General features: G+C 45.2%; 1 protein-coding gene across 4 annotated transcripts in view; it reads left to right on the forward strand.

The window, feature by feature from the left end:
* The window catches only part of LOC119455746 (oocyte zinc finger protein XlCOF28), a 54,334-nt gene that overhangs the window by 14,649 nt on the left and 22,614 nt on the right, over positions 1–17,071 (forward strand). For 3 of the 4 annotated variants that reach the window (XM_049669237.1, XM_049669234.1, XM_049669236.1), the window contains exons 5-6: positions 595–743; positions 4,527–4,589. In XM_049669237.1, the coding sequence (XP_049525194.1) occupies positions 595–743; positions 4,527–4,589 (212 nt within the window). The remainder of the gene's footprint in view (positions 1–594; positions 744–4,526; positions 4,590–17,071) is intronic. The other variant, XM_049669235.1, reaches the window with a different exon arrangement.

The raw sequence follows: 17,071 nt of genomic DNA on the forward strand, positions 1-17,071 counted from the left end.
AGATATGTTCCTTACTGTGCACTGAAATATTGTTCTTCTGGCACAGTTGCGTTCTGCTTTGTTGAAATGTGGGTAGTGCAGCTGGAAGTCAAAAGTGTAACCTCATGCTTGTGAGCATAACACCACAGCTGCTCTGGACATCTATATTGCAGTTCTCTTTGCAGATTTGTACATGTAGCTGCATGGCAAAGCTTTGTCACTTTCTTCAGTCAAACACATTGTACTGCTTATGTAAAGAATACCTCAAACTGGGCACAGTTTGTCTGCCTTTGTTTTTTGCACGAAAGTTGGCTGTTGGAGCCAGAAATCAGGTCAGTGAAAACTCGGTGTTTTATTGATTCGGTCCAGCTGCAGGGACCAACCAATTTCCATGAGTTTGAGAACTCTTTTATGCAGCTTATGTGCCTTTGATGTATGAGTCGCTCAAATTTGCTTACATCTCTGAAGTTTCTTGCATTTTATAAGTAAAAAGGCGCTTTTGCATTTATGTTCAGTACGTGGACACCATGGCTGGGTATCTGGTTTCAACCTCGTGAGCACTAGAACGTAATCATCCAAGTGTCAGTTTCTTAAATATATGTCTGTTCTATACAGGGCCCACCTTCTCGCCCACAAGCGCACCCACACTGGGGAGCGACCCTTTCCATGTCCCTCAGAAACGTGCCCACAGGCGTTCAGCACTTCATCGGCTGCAAAGCGGCATTTTCTCAACATCCACTCCAAAGATGCCCAGAAGAAGACCGGTGGGTAGAGGTGTTTCTCTACGAGACAGCCATTATTTCTTGTGAGATATGTCCTTGATTAATTGAAACATTGCTCTGAGAAGTGTTTAGAACAAGGAAGCAGGCCATAGTGAAATAATACACCAATAGTACCATGTTTTTACGCTCATTTCCCACAGCAGTGATTCAAGAGAGTGAAGGTTACTACATGTGAATTTCACTTCACAGTATGACTTTATTGCAGTCCGTTCTAAATTGCGCTCAACTTCCCTGTGAAAGCGTAGCCAAGTTTATGGTGCAGCGTTTTGCATTGCTGTGAAGCTGCAATTTGTTTTAATCCTTTCCATTATGCAGGAAATGACAAAAACTGTACCAAATTTCCCAGAAATATGGCATGCAGGCCAGCCATGTCTTTAATGCAATTGTTCAAACAGCTCATAACAAGGAGAGAGATTACACACAAGGCACGTTAGATTCGCCCTCATCACCTGAACCAGTTCACGAGGTGCTGCACCGTGCCATTAGTTTCAGTCGTACAGTTGCGCCTGCTGAAACCCACCATTTTTTTCAAAAGATGCAGGAAAGTGCAGGCCTGATTCATGATTTTGCTGCACCCACTCCACTTTTGGTGCCGACTTGTTGCAGGCGCATAGGTGCGAAGCAGCAGATGATGCAGTACACGGGCGCGAGCGCCGTTATAACCCCGCTTACGCTACGTCTGATGTCTACGCAAGTGTGGTGTGTATTTACGCCCCATTAGTCGATCATACCCGCAGTTCAGGACCTCTCAAACTTAAGCACTCCGTGCGCATTAGGCGGACATAACATAACGCCTGCGCCGCGTCTGCACCTTGGCATTCGTTTCGAGTGTTGTGCTGTGCCTGCACCGCAGAAATCGAGCTACACAATTTCTGAACTTCTCGTGAACCGCTGTGAACTGGCTCACAGTGGTGCAGGTGAATCGCATGGACCTACAATGCCACTAACATTGACAAGCGCCACCAGTGAGAAGTGTCAGAAATTGCAACTAATTGTAAGTTGATGGATACACTTGTCAGCACTTGACGTTGTAACATATATTATATTGCAATAGCACACTCGAGGCGCATTACGCTATTGGTGTCATTGCTGCTGTTGTACTGTCTTCTTTCTTAACAAAGCATCATTTTATGCATTGAAGCACATTGACGTAACTGGAACGCCAATTCATTCCTCCGCAAAGTTCGGGAATTAATATCTCAAAACTGGTGCCATTCTCAGAATTCGTTCCAAGTGGATCCGCCTTGCAAACTCCACTGCTAGAATTTGTAAATTGCAATATGCGACATAATGTCAGTTGTTAAAAACTTAATTAACCCTTTAACTGGTCACTACCGAGATAACTCGTGAAACCACCCACGCGTACCCCCTGCTACTCCCGAGTATACTCGTGTTGCTTTTTAAACTCACTCCCTGCCACTCCCGAGACAACTCGTGCAAAAAAAAAATGGTGTTCATGTCCCGCCATCTATGGAGAGGTAACCTAAACACACAGAACTTCAGGGAGCGGGCGGCACCGGCACGGACGGGCGCGCGCGAAGACCGTCGAAGGTGAGGGAGGAGGGCGGCAGAGAAGCGCATTTGGCCTTGGCTACGCCGTCGATTCGGTGGCTTCCCTCGCCCTCCTTCTCAACTCCCTCCTAACTCCCCCACCTTCGACTATCACTGTGCATGCCTGCCGTGCCGGCGCCGCTGATCCCCGGCGCCAGCTTAGCCCGCTCCCTGAAGTTTTGTTTTCTGCCGTATCGGGAAGTTGGGCGGACTGGGCCTCCGCCGTTGCTTCTCTCTGCGCCGCAGCCGCAGCGTTGGCTGAGACGTCGGCTCATACACGCGTGTTCCGGCGCGACGTTTCACCGTCGAGAGCAAAATTTCGGCCGCGTTTTTTTTTTTCTTTTTCTCCGTTTAGCGTTAAGTGGTCTCTCCTAAGCTTTTGCTCTATGGCGGTGTCGGAGCAATGCCGGTCAGAGGCGCCGCCACGTAATTTGGCGCGCTGCTGAAGGCATTGTTGGGGCGCCATATGTTCGAATTAACCGTTGAAAATGCTTTCGTGTTCGAATTACCGGGCATTTTCGCCCATAGGAATACACATAACTTTGACGGGACCACAGCGTCAGTTCGAATAAACCGGAAGTTCGAATTAAGCCTTTTCGAAATAATGAGATTTGACTGTGTTAAGTTCGAATTAAGCCTGTTCGAAATAATGAGATTTGACTGTGTTTTTACATGTCCTGTGGAGTATCATGGTGCATTACTAGCATGAAATTTCCACTGAACCAACATGAAAAAATACCTGGCAGGGGGTGAGGAGCAGTCAGAAAAAAACCCGGCAGTGAAAGGGTTAAGGAATTTTTGGTAATGAGTCTATTATGCATTTCAATTTTTTGTACAAGGAATGTCCGCCTCTTCGAGTAGATCAGCCTGTGGGCTAGAATTGTGCTATCTGCCACAAGCACCCTTTAAAAATTTTTTAGAGTGTTCACTAAAACACCCGGTATACAGTAATGCCGGATAGCCAAAATACATACTGTATTTTCCGGCCCTGACAGCGATCTGCAGATGCGAAGACTTCAGGGTCGGTCGACTCGCGGTCGGCCTGCCACTGCTTGCGTTGCTGCTCTGCCCTTCTCGCACGACGCTCGGGAACTCAATCACAAGAAGACCCCGATACCTCGATAGTGCGCACAGAACCCGTAGCAATTAAGTCAATCAGAGTGCTTGGCGTGGCCATAACATCGAATCTGATTTAGACGGCAGTGTTTCCAGGGGGGGGGGGGGGGACGTACGTAAGTCGCGCCATTGTATAAGATGCACCGCCGAAAAATTCAGAAAAAAAATGCGTCTTATACTCTGGAAAATAGGGTACAATGAATAGAATGTGCCAAGGAGTGCACTTAAGAAGCAGTAAAGTCCAATGCACCATGTAAGGATACTGAGCAAATTATGTTTACTCATGCCAAACACTGATGCCTAAGTCATTTGCGGGTGCAGTCCCGCAAATGATGGCCCATCCAAGGTGTCAGAGTCACCCATGATGTTGCTGTTTGCGAAGCTGAACGGGAAGCTTTACATGGGTTTTAGCTCTGTGAAATGTTGCAACAAGCATGCAGTCAGTCCACGCATGCCGTCATCTCAAAGCTAAACAGAAGAAAGCAAGTTCCTTTCGCGCCCGTGTCATCCACACTGTCAGGTGGTGCTTGCAACGGATCACTTGCACCATCACTCGTCGCAGCTGCGTAACTACTACACCAACTTCCACCATCGCCTGGGTGTCACACTGAAAAGGCAAACGTCAGGAAATGCTATTTATGTGTAGGGAAAACGAACGTTCGGGGACGCAAGATACTGAAGCATGCCGACAGTGTGCGACTTTGATTGTTTTATGATACCAATACTGTGCAAAACACCATGCTGTTCTATATGTTTTTTAGATGAAACTGGTTATTTACATCAACTATAAAGTAACACAGCTTTTACTGCCCTAACATTGTTTTTGTATTGTCTTGTGACTGGCGCAGCATGGCCTTAGTCGCTTTTGCGTCATTGAACCAGAATTAACTAACTAACCATGCTGTTCGTACTGCTTTTAATACAGTGCTAACTGTTGCAGCTTTGCTCTGCGGGCGAAACTTCTAGTTTTTTTTTTGTGTGTGGTAATGTGATAATTCTGTGCTTCCATCAGCTAAAAAGCTTTGGCTGTGTGAACCATGGATGTTGAAAAGTTATAGGGATGGTAATGCTGATTTATTCTCATTCTCTTTTTTCCAGCAGCAAAGAACAGTGGAGGGCAGCAAACATCTGAACATGGCGATGGTGAAGACTATATCTTGGGTAAGAATTGCATTCCAAAATGTTGGAGTTAGAATCGATGGCAAGCTTCTTTATTTTTTCTTCTCATTCTTCACCCTCACTCCATCTGGCCTTCCTGTCGGGATATAAGATGCATATGTTGCTTAATTCATCAGCTTGAACACATATGTTGAAGAGTGCTAAAGTGCACCCTGTAGAAAGAACAAACAGTACAAGGATGAATTACAGGATGAGGCCAATTGTGCTGGCCGTTTACCCTCTGGACACATAAATGACAGTAGAAGCTTGTTGATACCATCTTGTTCCGTACGATTTACCGGCGCCAATGTTAGTGATTGAGAACTCAAAAAATTACCCCATACAATTACGCTTACTTTTTTACCAATTCATATGTCGTTCCCGGAAAACACGGATCTTTTGGCACCAACACTACATCGTCAAACTTTGATTTTATGATGCGTTTTCTGGCCGCCAGGTCCCATGCAAACAAGAAAAGGCACAAGGCACACACAATCAAGAATTGTAGTTCCTCGTTGCTTCAACTTCCCCGCAATACTCGCCTGCCCGTCTCATGCAAAAGCACCAGTGCGCACACATTTTCCTATTCTGGTACGAGCAAATATCATCCCAGGTCGTCTCATGCTGCATTCACAGCTATTGCCGCCAACACTAGTATTGCGATAAGCATCTTCACTTATCTGTTTCACAAGGTGTAGGGTGTAGTGCCATTGAAAGCGTACTGCATGCCATAGCCCAAATGTACTGCGGTTCCCTGCTTCAGGAGGAGCGGAGTGAGCATCACACTTCACTCTGGCGGCACTGTATTATGGCTTCACCTAGCAGCTCGATTTCGTTTTGGTTTCCCAGCGGCATCTTAAAGGGGCCGTGAACCACCCCTCGGGTTTGGTGAAATAACATAGTCCGCAAGTAGCATACGCTGCTGTGAACATCTCAGCCGAGTTTTGCTGTCGTACGCAGTGCGTGGAACTCTCAAGCGGAGCATGGTCACCTTTCTCTCGGACACTCTCGTTTCAATTTGTTTCAACAGAAACCATGATCGTCACTCTCTTCTGTGTGCTTTATTTACGTAATAAAGCACATTTCAATACGCCGCTGCTATTGGTCGCTGCGGTCGGCTACACCGCAGCCGCCGTGAGGGTACCGCCACGAGTCCACTGGCTAATCGCACTGTGGTTCACTGAGGACAACCACTTTTGGCTTACGTTTAGCGTGTCGTAGGCACCAAAATCGGAAGTCGTGGCGTCTGTGTTAACATCCAAAATGAAATTTGAACTGCGCGCCACGGTGACATTTTGAAGGCGTAGTGTTGTGGCCCTGCCCCTCTGCCGTAGCCGTTGCAGTGCAAGGTGTTGAGGAAGGATGGGGAGCACAGCGGAGGCAGTGTTTGATTGCCAATAACTGCGCTTCTGCTGAACGCATCGAAGTAATTTTTGCGGCAAGGTATTTCTGAAATAGCCTATTTTCACTTCAAATGTATGTGTCTACTTCGATAAAAAGTGGTTCAGGGCTCCTTTAAGACACTACCCATTAAGAATTTGACAATGTGCCTCTTGGGTCGCTTGAGTCCCACCAACTCGACACGCATCAGCGTCTCGTGCTGCAACAATTCCCGCTGTGTAGGCACGCAAAAACTTCCCGCCGAAATGCCCCGCTTGAAGCTGCTGCTGACCCAGGCCGAATTCGGGTAACGCAAATGTAAGCTTGCTAAAGCCGCAAAAACGACAATGTGCATCTCAGGTCGCTCGAGCCCTACGAGCTTAGCGTATGTTGGCGTCTTCGCACAACACTTCTCGGTTAGTATGTTTATTCTCACGCTTTTGTTTTTCAGCGCATATGAACGAGGTTCTGCTCTATATGTGCAAACAAAATATAGAAATTTGTAGTATTAGTTTCTTTTGTTACCTTGCCAGTGTTTGCCTTTTTCAAGTCATGACACCAGTTGTTGGAATTCTTGGCCTTGGGGAACCACGTCAGCCTTGAAGAAGTGCCCAGCAGCTGTCGTCCTATGTGTGGAGACAGAGTACAGATGAATGGTCCCCTTCAATAAACACCTGCACTCAAGCAATTGCGGAAAGTTTGTTGAGCAAGAGCTGTGGGGTCTGAACTGCTATTGGCAACCAAGGACACAGCACATACTAGAGCAGACGTACAAAAAAGAGCATTTATTGCTGCTTCTATATCACAATGTCAGCTAGCCGAAATACAACGAATTTTGTCTCCATAGATTGCCGAGGAATAGAGAAAATTTAACTCGCCAGGCACTGTTACTGAGAAAATGTTCACGCCCCATTCTCAACAACAATACCTATGTCATTCATGGGTGCAATTCAGCCAACGGAAGCGTGTCTGAGCAATTGTGTTCGCCCATATTGGTGTTGCGCTCTGCTGAACGGGAGCACCTACAACCCGCAGCCAAAGGGCAGGAAGCAAGTTCCTCTTGCATCTGAGTTTTACATGCTATCGGGTTGCGCTAGCGTTAGGAACACCAGCTGCGTGACTACAACACCAATATTAACCATCACGTGTCATTTGGGAAACCTGAACGTCGAGAGACGCGATAGTCATGCGCGGAAGACGAACTTGGGAGGACAAGAAAATCGAGTATTGCCATTGGTTGAAAATGAAAACAGCACAAATATCAGTTTCACAGGCAGGCCTTTGTGAGCAACACATAGCGTTGCAGCGGTGAAGAAAAAGTGGAAATGGTAGTGGAATCGTGTTCAACTCAGGTGCTCACTTTAGGCTGACTTATGAAAAGTACGCATTTGCCGTGCCATGCAGCGATAGCACTTTTCACTTTGGGCAAATCTAAATGATGGATGCAAAGCTCTTTTTTGGCCAGGTTGCACTGACGACATGGGTGGAACTGAGAAGCCAGCGGCACCGACGCCACAGATTTGCAAGACTTGTGGAGCCAGCTTCAAGTCCCGTGCAGGCCTGGCTGGCCATGAGCGAGCGCACATCGTGCTGCGGCCATTTTCATGCCCCGTCTGCCCACGGGCCTTTGCGAGTACGGGCGCAGCCTCCAGACACCTTCGCAAGGCCCATAACACGACATCTACAGCTATACGACAGTCGGTAGTGTGCTATGAGCCTGTGGGACCGACCCTGTCTTCAGCTTAGTGCTTGCGACAGAAGTGGCTGCAAGGAAAAGACTGTGTTTGCTTGCACCACGTGGGAAAGAGTTTGCATTAGCATGTGGAAGGTTTGTGGGAGTGGCTGAATTCCCTCTAGTATGCTTTTGGCTGGTGTGAACCAGAGCAATTTTTGAGCCCTGTTGAGAGACTGGTGTAAGTTATTGCTGCCCACATTTGGTTGGGTTAGGTCTATTGATGGAATGCCTACTTGAAATTTAAAATTTAATAAATTTTATCTCACAATCCCAGAAGAAGGTACCATTCGGCAGTGCTCAAAGTTGACTTCAGGAAACCATTTTCATAGCCACAGTAGTAAGCAACTGGAGTACAAGCTTGTGAGTGAGCAGAGATGTTTTTTTGTTGGAGTGTGTGAAGCCCAATATCAGTTCCTACACCACTAAGCTAGTTTACGGTACAACAGTAATCGACGTTCCCTCTAGGTATCAATTCATTGATCATGCTTGCAACTTGAACTATATTAAAATAATAATTCTAAGCATGAAATGCTCCTTATCTAATTGTGTGAAAGGCTTCAGAAGCAGGAATGTAGAGTGCAGTTAAGTCAATCGGTTACAGTGAAATAAACATCACAGAGGAGAAATTGTGGCTAGGTTCTTAAATCGCCTTACCAAATTCCTATAAACATTTCTCCCATAGAAATTAAATTTCAGTTTTCACCTTGAAAACTAAAAGCTGGGATGCTGCCTTGGCAATCCTTCACATTAATGTTACTGATAGAAGAGACAAGAAAAATGAGAATGAAAGCAATGACTGTACAGTGCCTCCATTTGTCAGGAATGCTCACCAGTGTTGTTGTGTACTTTCCCCTGTACGATGTCCAACACCTCTTCCTCCAGACAACTTTAAACCGGCTGGACTCCAGACCATTTTCTTAGTCTAAAATATTGGGACTGTGCCCATGTCCACTGCTGGCAGAAAAAGCTGTTCACACAGTAGCGCAGTTTTAAAGCGAAGCTTTCTATCGCTAGGCGAAATCGCCTGTCCACAGAAAACTACCATCATCAGCATTAGCTCGAGCGTCGTCGTCGTCGTCTTCCGCAGATGGCTCGTTGGTGCCCTTCAGGTTGCGCTCGTGCTCGTGCTCAGCACGCATTCGTGCCACTACTCCCACGTTCATCATCATCGTCTTTTAAAGCTGACGGCGTTGCCACTCATCATTCCAGCGTAGCATTTCACTTCTGTCATCGTTATGGGGAGGCCGCGTTTATGGGAGTATGAGTCATTGCTTAAGGGGGTATGAGCTAGTCGTTGTCTTATGTAATGGACCGATTTAATTTTGAAGCAATTTAATTTCGAAGAATCGCAAGGCGGACGAATGCTGCTAACCACGCCGCCGAGCAAACTCGAGACATCAAACCAGGCCCGTAGCCAGGGGGGAGGGGTTGCCCTAGCCCCCCCCCCCCCCTAAATTTTGATGGGCGGGGGGAGGGGGGGGGGTGTTCTCCAGCAGGGCTCCTGCCACCCCGCTGCGCAAAGAAACTTGTCAACAGCTGCTCACCATGTGCAAAACTGAGCAGATCTTTCTGTGCCCATGTCCTACAGCACTGAGTACATCGGCTGAACGGGCCACCGTGTAAGCGACCTGGAGCATCACAAAAGAGTAGAGGACGCCGCACCCGACAGTCGGCGCCCAATAAACAGAGAGGGGCTGCTGCGCTCCTGACTTTGCCGCCACTGTGACCCCTTTCTTCAGCCACCGTCGCCACGTGTGTTAGCCGCAGTACCAGCCTTGTACCGCGGTAGACAGCCTTGTAGCAGCTTCCTCGAAAAATGCGCATCGGGTTCGCTGACATGTACAGAAACAAAAGCTTTTGACCCGAAATAGTTACTGAAAAATAGGTGCTTTCCTGAAATAGTCAAGCCCTTCAGCAAGTGCCCCCCCCTTCCGCTCCCACAAAATATTCCTGGCTACGGGCCTGCATTGAACGCAAGCGAGGACAGCGGACTGTGGGCATAGTGATGTCATTCTCTCCATCACAGCCAAACGTGTGTGTAACCTCATAATTGAAAAATACTTTAATCCAATGAACCCTCTGGATTAACCCAGTGATAAACACCGGGGCTGCACATTTCAGCTTCGCTGATTAACCATCTTCACGGAGTAGAAGGGCTCACAAATTTTTGTTTTAAGTACACTGGCCTGAGTGACGTTTTATCATCCTTTTGTGCATCATCCTGTGTGTTCACAGTGCTCACTCCTTCTCTCTCCCTCTTACTATCATTATCTTAACTTCATATTAGGTTAGCAAACCAGGTACGGTAGCAAACTGGACGTTCGTCTTTCCTATTGCTGCTTTCTGTATTTCTAAACCACTGTTATAAGCTTACTGGTGGGCACTGAGAGGGGAAGCAAACAGATGCACAAATAAAAGTCACTGTCGTGCCATAAGAGAAAGCTATTTTGAAAGTTTCATGTTTATATCACCACTTTTTTTCACTAATTCACTGTGCTCCAACTCCCCAACTCAAGGGTGAGGGTCGGTGGGCGAGGAGGCCTAGCAGGCCGCATACTAGCACAGAAATCCCGGCTGCGGTGGCCACGTTTCGATGGGGGCGAAATGCTAAAACACCCATGTACCATGCATTGGGTGCATATTAAAGAACCCCATATGGCCAAAATTAATTCGGGGTCCCCTACTGCCTCATAATCAGATCGTGGTTTGGCATGTAAAAGCCTACAATTTAATTAAAACTTATGCCTGCAAGTTTTCTCATTTCATCACACCACCTAATTGTCTGCCCCTTTGACTGCGCTTCCCTTCTCTTGTCACTTATGCTGTAACTCTGATAGGCCACCAGGTATCTGCCCTACACGATACATGGCCTCCAAGTCCGGCCTCCAAGAAATCCAAGTCTGGGATTGAACATTGATGAAGTCATACAAGACAAAATATTGTCTGTCAGTGGGAGGAGCTGTCTCAGAAAGGTGGCAGATTGGGCTAGTTGGTAATCCATTTTGTTGCCCTGGCGTAGAGCGTGAAGTGCTCGTGTTTATTTGTCATCATCCCATCTCTTTCCTCATGCTATGTGCCACGGCAGTGAAGTCTTCAAACTAAAGCCTTAGTAGTCAGCTTATGTCAATACTATACTACTAATACTACTGACCCTTGGGGCTGTGATGAACACTCGGTTATCATGCAGTGTGATCACTGAATATGTCATTTTAGGAACTCTGAACTGCGAACTCTGGATACATTATGAATGCTGAAGCAATCTGTATTCAGCAACTTTAAGTAAGGGCAGTACCTAAACTTGGTCTTCATTTAGAAAAAGTGCAACCTAACACGCAAGCCCACATTACCTGCTAGCATACAATTTCTTTCAGTGATTTTCTAGCTTACACAGTTCACCATGTCTATAAGCTGTAATATAAGGGTTAAATGTCAATCTCTCGATTCCATTTGTGCAATGAAATTAGAAAGCCCATGGCTTCACGGAAAATTGGAAAAAAGGTTGACAGGATGTACCCAACCCACAAAAACTTTCAGGGCATTGAATCTAAGAACAGAAGGAAGTTTTGGTGCAGCCAATGCATCGTCATCAGCCCATATTTATGCCCACTGCAGGACGAAGGCCTCTCCCTGTGATCTCCAATTACCCCTGTCTTCTGTCTTGCGCTAGCTGATTCCAACTTGAGCGCGCAAATTTCCTAACTTCATCAGCCCACCTAGTTTTCTGCCGTCCTCGACTACATTTCCCTTCTCTTGGTATCCATTCTGTAACTCTAATGGTCCACCAGTTGTCCATCCTATGCATTACATGGCCTGTCCAGCTCCATTTTTTCCTTTTAATGTCAACTAGAATATTGGCTATCCCGATTGCTCTCTGATCCACACCGCTCTCTTCCCGTCTCTTAAAGCTAGGCCTAACATTTTTCGTTCCATCGCTCTTTGTGCGGTCCTTAACTTGTTCTCGAGCTTCTTTGTTAACCTCAAAGTTTCTGCCCCATATGTTAGCACCGGTAGAATGCAATGATTGTACACTTTTTTTTTCAACGACAGTGGTAAGCTCCCAGTCGGGATTTGGCAATGCCTGCCGTATGCACTCCAACCCAATTTTATTCTTCTGTAAATTTCTTTCTCATGATCAGGGTCCCCTTTGAGTAATTGACCTAGATAAACGTACTCCTTTACAGACTCTAGAGGCTGACTGGCGATCCTGAATTCTTGTTCCCTTGCGAGGCTATTGAACATTATCTTTGTCTTCTGCATATTAATCTTCAACTCCACGCTTACACTTTCTCGGTTAAGGTCCTCAATCATTTGCTGTAATTTGTCCCCATTGTTGCTGAATAGGACAATATCATCTGCAAACCGAAGGTTGCTGAGATATTCGCCCTCACTCCTAAGCCTTCCCAGTCTAAGAGCTTGAATACTTCTAAGCATGCAGTGAATAGCACTGGAGAGATTGTGTCTCCTTGCCTGACCCCTTTCTTGATAGGTAGCTGTCTACGTTTCTTGTGGAGAACCAAGGTTGCTGTGCAATCCTCGTAGATATTTGAAAGATATTCACGTATGCCTCCTGTACTCCTTGATTACGCAATGCCTCTATGACTGCTGGTATCTCTACTGAATCAAATGCCTTTTCATAATCTATGAAAGCCATATTACCCTGCTTATCTTTCAGTGCATACATTTTGCCTTGTCCTATGCCAAGTTTTCTTCTCACTGATTTCACGCTGCATCCATATTTTACTGCTTCCTCAATCTTTTCCACGTTATAATTTCGGATATCCCTTACTTTCTTCTTGTTGATCAGTTTTGGACAGTTTAGCGAATTCTCTCCGATCTCGAGTTTGACACTTTCATGTTTTGCCGTTTCTTTATTAGGTCCTTTGTTACTTGGGAGAGCTTATCTACTGGTTGCCTTGGTGCCTTACCTCCTACTTCAATTGCTGCTTCTGAGATCAGCGTAGTTACGGTTTCATTCATTACTTCTATGTTGTCTTCATCTTTCTGTTCTAAAGCTGCATATTTGTTTGCGAGCACCAGCCTGAATTGGTCCGCTTTTACCCTTACTGCGTCTAAGTTGGCCTGATTCTTCTTGACTAATTTTATTCTTTCTCTCTTCAAATTGAGAGAAATCCTAGACCTCACTAACCTATGGTCACTGCACTTTACCTAACACTTCTACATCCTGCACTATGCTGGGATCGGCAGAGTATGAAATCTATTTCATTTCTTGTTTCTCCATTAGGGCTTTTCCAGGTACACTTCCTGTTGCTGCGCTTCCTGAAGAAGGTATTCATTATTTGGAGCCTATTCCTTTCCACGAATTCTACCAACATCTCTCCTCTAGTGTTCCTAGAATCGACGCCGTAGTTTCCAATTGCTTGCTCACCAGCCTGCTTTTTCCCCAATTTTGGATTGAAGTCGCCCATGACTGCAATATACTGAATTTGCACCTTTATCATTGCTAATTCAACAACTTCATAAAACTGTTCTATTTCCTCATCATAATGACTGGAGGTTGGGGCGTAGGCTTGTACTACCTTCATTTTGTACCTCCTATTCAGCTTTATTACGACGACTGCTACCCTCTCATTAATGCTGTAGAATTCATCAATGTTGCCCGCTATGTCCTTATGAACAAGAAATCCTACTCCAAATTCTCTCTTATCTTGAAGACCTCTGTAGCAGAGGATGTGGCCTTTAGTCAGCACTGTATAAGCCTCACCAGTTCTTCTAACCTCACTAAGGCCAATAATATCCCAGGCAATACCTGATAATTCTTCAAATAGCCCTGCTAAGCTAGCCTCACTCAATAGGGTGCGCGTGTGGAATGTTGCCAGGTTCAGTTTCCATTGGCGGCCTGTCCGGACCCAGAGATTCCTAACACCCTCTGCCACGTTGCAGGTCTGACCGCTGCCTTGGTCAAGTGCTCCGCAGCCGCTGGGGACTGAGGGCCATGGGTTAATTGTAGGAGTCAACCATTGCATCCTCTCTCAAATCAAAACATACATTGGATGCCTCCTAGTAGGGCCATGAGATTACTGCACTAAATTTCAGGCTTTTTGACCGATTCCATGTTCCAAAAACGTTTTTCAATCAGCTGTAGTTGTATAGTAGGGCCTTATGATGTGCACCTGCATATGCAGCTAAAGCAGAGACCAGCCCTTATTTCAGCTTTCTTGCTATAGGCTATCATGTGTTTTTGTTTTGTAATATTGTTAGGACAGTTATAATAAAATGGATAATAATATAGCCCTCTAAAGCCTAGAAAAAACACTGGCAAGCATCAGAGAACCCTAAATAATTTACTTTAGCCCCTTCCATGCCAAGCTATTATCCCAAATTCTGACCAAGAATGGCTGGGCGTAGGGCTAGTTGGTGCTTATAATCTGTTTTCCCAGCACTGTGTGTGTCCGTTCTGTTTTTCGTGTCTAATGTGCTGGGAATCACCAACCAAACATGGCCAAATTATTTTTTTTAAAACAGTTGCCAACTTGTTTTACTTCTTCCGCCAGAATAAACTGTCTCCTGCTTGTGCTGCCCCATGGGTTGTTAGTTGCTATCTACCATAAGCGCTGCGACGAAACCAGCTCGTCCATGGCATTGCTAGGAAACGAAAAGTACCGTCGATGAGCCGAGCTCATCCTTGGCTATTTTTCAGAAGCATGTGGATGAACCGAGCTCGTCCATGGCACGGAAGGGGTTAATACCTAACACTTGTTTCTATGAATCATTTTTGGTTTCAACACCCAGCAGGTGGATACGTCGTGAAATCATGACACATTGGCTCACTCCTTCCCGCGATTGCTGCAACTTCCACTGACGAGCTCAGGCAGAAGAAACAGGCAAAGCGCTGATGTTTATTTCGTTACGAGCAAGTTTATAATCCCTAGCTCTATTGCTACACTACATCAGGAAATTTCGCGCTGTGTGAGGATGTCACGATAATGTCAACGATGCCAGGTCTGGTGTTCCGAGTCATCATTAGTATCAAGTCAAAACATCTTATTAGTGCTTCCCAACCTTTATGCATGCTAAGTGCAGTAAAACCTCGTTAATATGTAGTTGGCGAGGAACGTGGATCAGGTATGCACTAAGCTATGTACTAATTAATCGACAATGGCAGATGAGCGGCTATAGACTTACCGGCCAAAAAATAACTTGTTAATTCTCACTTAAACACACACGCAGACAAGCTTTATTTGCAAGCAGGCAGCAAACTCGAGATTCACTTGCCGCTGTGGCGGCCTTGCAGCAACGACGGCATCCTCAAACTCTGCATGGCCGCCAGCCAGTTTCTCCATCAGGCCCCACTTCTCTGCAAAAGCCCTCATGTTGGTCAATGTACTAGTCACGGCGGATACAAAAGGTTCATCGTTCTCGTCGTCATACATGACGACGGAAGTGCTAGAAGCTATGCGAGCAGGAAATACGGCATGGCTACCATGTTTTGACGTCACTATTGGTGGCGACTGCAGTCCGGGAAAAGTCCGTGCGCGGCAATTTCGCTTTTTATCGTCTGCTAATTTCATGCTTGTATGCCCTGAAAAATGAAGTAAGTACTGCGCACTAACCAGTTTAAGCGTGCGCTTAAGCGACTGCAGCTTAAGCGGTCAGCCAATACATTAGGTTGAATGGCAACAGGGCGAGGGATTCATTGCGACTGTATTTAAACCGGAATTACTTAGCGTGTATGTATTCACGAGGTTTTACTGTATTGCCTTTTACAGGTGATAACCTTGTGGTAGTTACTACAAATTCGAGCATATGTGTTGGTACTCCTTTAAGAAGCTGTACACTTAATAATGTGAAGGATTGCATTAACTGGCGATACTCAGCTGAACTCTACAGTATAAACTTGGCAATGTCATGGCTGTGGCATTCAATGGTTGGGTACTATTGTAGTGAAGATTCTTTGTCAATCTCGACAAGTTCACTATTGTGAGGTTTACTGCACTTCTGCTGGTTTGCAGGGCAGCATACATTAAAGGAAGGTGTTAAATTTCGTGGTTCATGGCGAAGTTAATACAGTGACTGGATTTTAGTGATGGTGAAAAGAAAAAGTGGCAAGGAGATGCATGTAGAGATGTCGTGGAATAGGTTGCGTGCAGATGACTGTACGATAAAGAAGCATTTCATGCTTACAGCTAGTTCGAGGTACAAATTATGTCATGTTTTACTAAAACACAGACTAGAGTACTTACATCCCTGTCTTAAAAAGTTTAGAATTTTGATCTGCTGAAGGCCTACTGTAGTGAGCTTTGTGCCACATGAGGGTACGAGTTGAACACTGAGAAGCAGTAGAGCATTGAGAGCAGAAATGCAGCAGCTTAATTAAAGTGTTACCCCACCCACCTCTTGGTGGCTCTAGCTTCTCGCATCAACGTGTGGATGTAATTAAGAGGACGCTTTAGCTCGATGCCGACTCCAACTTCCATGTTAAAATACATGTAAAACACAAAAATGCTTTCATCAGAGTACCGCTGGACCGAGTTGAGTGAAATTTGTTACATCTAAGGGGGAAAGCTTAATTTTACTGACTGTAGGAAGCAGAATTTAATTCAGGGCCTGAATTTTTTTTACAAATATTGCTGAAAGCCAGCAAGTTCCAAAAATATTGAAACACGGAGTTCACAGATCTAATTATGCATCAAAAACAGATATTGCAGTTCTGTAAACTTTATCTGTTGGAGCATCGGAAGCAGACAAATTTGATATGTGAGTTTACAGCTAGTGTGAAATTGATACAATATTGACAAAGGTTTTGAAAAAGCCCTGCTCGTAAACTAATGGTATACTTCAGAGCTGTTTATTATACATCACATTTGTACGCTTTAGATGTCTCATTAGGTGCAATTTAGGTAATTGCAATATCATTGTTTATTGCAGGGTTATAGAGGTGTAAACTTTATATATACTTCAATTGTGTGTTTCTTTCCTTGTTTTGTTTTTAAATTTTGTGATTTTCTACAATTATTGTAAAGAAAATTCATGGCATAATTTTCTTCCTACAGCTGGTACGTTTAAACTTTTTCTTTCAAATCCAACAAACCCCATAAAATTTAGTGTAGTGGTTGCAGAGCAGAACAATGTCTCTATTCCCATGTATTTAGATAGGAGTTCTCGAGGTAACGCTTTCTTTTAATGTTGAAATGTGGCTAGTGTGTGTAAATGCATGAGCAACTGTTGATATGTGTGTCTCTGTAATGTTTCGGTAGCTTGGTTAAAGCCCGAGTTGTTTGAATGCTGCCTCTTTAATGAACGGTGTAACAAATGCAAAGGCAGTAAAATATTGAATGTGTGTGATCATAGAACAGGCTGTTGTCGTAATATAAAGATAACACTTGTAGAAGATATTTTGGTGAAGAACTAT

This window comes from Dermacentor silvarum, chromosome 6, assembly GCF_013339745.2.
Source record: "Dermacentor silvarum isolate Dsil-2018 chromosome 6, BIME_Dsil_1.4, whole genome shotgun sequence".
Classification (NCBI taxonomy): domain Eukaryota; kingdom Metazoa; phylum Arthropoda; class Arachnida; order Ixodida; family Ixodidae; genus Dermacentor; species Dermacentor silvarum.